At 52.9% G+C, this 3,051-nt stretch overlaps 1 protein-coding gene across 1 annotated transcript; it reads right to left on the reverse strand.

The window, feature by feature from the left end:
• Positions 1-545: 545 nt before the first annotated feature.
• Positions 546-1,958, reverse strand: LOC139479439 (uncharacterized). The gene has a single exon (XM_071262289.1). The coding sequence runs from the start codon at positions 1,956-1,958 to the stop codon at positions 546-548; it is 1,413 nt and encodes a 470-aa protein (XP_071118390.1).
• Positions 1,959-3,051: the final 1,093 nt, after the last annotated feature.

The raw sequence follows: 3,051 nt of genomic DNA on the forward strand, positions 1-3,051 counted from the left end.
TCCGTCAGTGTTTACGTCATTCCAAGAACACGGTCTCGTGAAAAACGTATGAACGTCAAATTGTGTCGTTCATACACTTATGAACGTCAATTTCGCTGTCATGTGACCGACCTCTCGTCCAATGGAAAAGCCGTATATCGTGTTAACTACAAATTAAAAAGTTATTATAGATTGGTTCCAATTTGTGTTTCGACCTTCTACAATTCAAATCAGCAATAACATGCGACACGAATTTATAGTTGTCTCGTCCTACAGTGTACATATGTCTGGCGCCGTACCTACTGGTAGTGTGACTTAGAGAAAACAAGTAGCGTGACGTCGAGAAGACAGTTGGAGTGACGTTGAGGAGACAGGGAGTGTGACGCAGAGGAGACAGGTGCGTGACGTTGAGGAGACAGGTATCGTGATGTCGAGAAGACAGGTACCGCGACGTCGAGAAGACAGGTATCATGACGTCGAGAAGAAGGTATTGTGACGCGAGAAGACAGGTAGCATGACGTCGAGAACACAGGTATCGTGACGTCGAGAAGACAGGTATCGTGACATCAAGAAGACAGGTGGTATGACGCTGAGGAGACAGGGAGTGTGACGTTGAAGAGACAGGGAGTGTGATGTTGAAGAGACAGGGAGTGTGACGTCGAGAAGACAGGTATCGTGGGGTTGAGGAGACATGGAGTGTGACGTTGAGGAGACAAGTATCGTGGGGTTGAGGAGACATGGAGTGTGACGTTGAGGAGTCGGGGAGTGTGACGTCGAGAAGACGTATCGTGGGGTTGAGGAGGCATGGAGCGTGACGTTGAGGAGACAAGTAGCGTGGGATTGAGGAGACATGAAGTGTGACGTTGAGGAGACAAGTAGCGTGGGGTTGTGGAGACATGGAGTGTGACGTTGAGGGGACATGGAGAGTGACGTTGAGGAGACATGGAGAGTGACGTTGAGGAGACATGGAGAGTGACGTTGAGGAGACAAGTATCGTGGGGTTGAGGAGACATGAAGTGTGACGTTGAGGGGACATGGAGAGTGACGTTCAGGAGACATGGAGAGTGACGTTGAGGAGACAAGTAGCGTGTGGTTGAGGAGACAGGTATCGTGGGGTTGAGGAGACATGAAGTGTGACTTTGAGGAGATATGGAGAGTGACGTTGAGGAGACATGGAGAGTGACGTTGAGGAGACAAGTAGCGTGTGGTTGAGGAGACATGGAGAGTGACGTTGAGGAGACAGGTATCGTGGGGTTGAGGAGACATGGAGAGTGACGTTGAGGAAACATGAAGTGTGACGTTGAGGAGACATGGAGAGTGACGTTGAGGAGACAAGTAGCGTGACGTTGAGGAGACAAGTAGCGTGACGTTGAGGAGACATGGAATGTGACGTTGAGGAGACATGGAGAGTGACGTTGAGGAGACAAGTAGCGTGACGTTGAGGAGACAGGTATCGTGGGGTTGAGGAGACATGAAGTGTGACGATGAGGGGACATGGAGAGTGACGTTGAGGAGACATGGAGAGTGACGTTGAGCAGACAAGTAGCGTGGGGTTGAGGAGACATGGAGAGTGACGTTGAGGAGATATGGAGAGTGACGTTGAGGAGACAAGTAGCGTGTGCTTGAGGAGACATGGAGAGTGACGTTGAGGAGACATGAAGTGTGACGTTGAGGAGACATGAAGTGTGACGTTGAGGAGACGAGTAGCGTGTGGTTGAGGAGACAGGTATCGTGGCGTTGTGGAGACATGGAGAGTGACGTTGAGGAGACAAGTAGCGTGACGTTGAGGAGACAAGTAGCGTGACGTTGAGGAGACATGGAGAGCGACGTTGAGGAGACAAGTAGCGTGACGTTGAGGAGACAAGTAGCGTGGGGTTGAGGAGACAGGTATTGTGGAGTTGAGGAGACATGAAGTGTGACGTTGGGGAGACAAGTAGCGTCACGTTGAGGAGACATGGAGAGTGACGTTGAGGAGACATTGAGAGTTACGTTGAGGAGGCATGAAGTGTGACGTTGAGGAGACATGGAGAGTGACGTTGGGGAGACAAGTAGCGTGGGGTTGAGGGGACATGGAGGGTGACGTTGAGGAGACATGGAGAGTGACGTTGAGGAGACATGGAGAGTGACGTTGGGGAGACAAGTAGCGTGACGTTTAGGAGACATGGAGAGTGACGTTGGGGAGACAAGTAGCGTGGAGTTGAGGGGACATGGAGGGTGACGTTGAGAAGACAGGTATCGTGGAGTTGAGGAGACAGGTGGCGTGATGTCGAGATGACAGGTATCGTGGGTTTGAGGAGACAGCTGGCGTGATGTCGAGAAGATGTAGAGGGATGTCGAGAGAACGGGGGATGGAGGGATGTCGAGAGGACGGGGAGAGGAATGTCGAGAGGACGGGGGATAGAGGGATGTCGAGAGGACGGGGGGTAGAGGAACGTCGAGAGGACGGAGGTTAGAGGGATATCGAAAAGACGGGGGATAGGGGGATGTCGAGAGGACCAGGGATAGAGGGATGTCGAGAGGAAGGGGAGAGGAATGTCGAGAGGACGGGGGTTAGAGGGATGAAGAGAGGACGGGTAGGGGATGTCGAGAAGACGGGGATAGGGACATCGAGAAGAAGGGTAGGGGATGTCGAGAGGACGGGTAGAGGGACATCGAGAGGACGGTTAGGGGATGTCGAAAAGACGGGCATAGGGACATCGAGAAGAAGGGTAGGGGATGTCGAGAGGACGGGTAGAGGGACGTCGAGAGGACGGGTAGGGGATGTCGAGAAGACGGGTAGAGGGACGTCGAGAGGACGGGTAGGGGATGTCGAGAAGACGGGTAGGGGATGTCGAGAGGACCAGGGATAGAGGGATGTCGAGAGGAAGGGGAGAGGAATGGGGTTAGAGGGATGAAGAGAGGACGGGTAGGGGATGTCGAGAAGATGGGGATAGGGACATCGAGAAGAAGGGTAGGGGATGTCGAGTGGACGGGTAGAGGGACATCGAGAGGACGGTTAGGGGATGTCGAGAAGACGGGGATAGGGACATCGAGAAGAAGGGTAGGGGATGTCGAGAGGACGGGTAGAGGGAC

Source organism: Haliotis cracherodii, unplaced genomic scaffold (assembly GCF_022045235.1).
Source record: "Haliotis cracherodii isolate W230 unplaced genomic scaffold, xgHalCrac1.p SCAF_4, whole genome shotgun sequence".
Taxonomy (NCBI): domain Eukaryota; kingdom Metazoa; phylum Mollusca; class Gastropoda; order Lepetellida; family Haliotidae; genus Haliotis; species Haliotis cracherodii.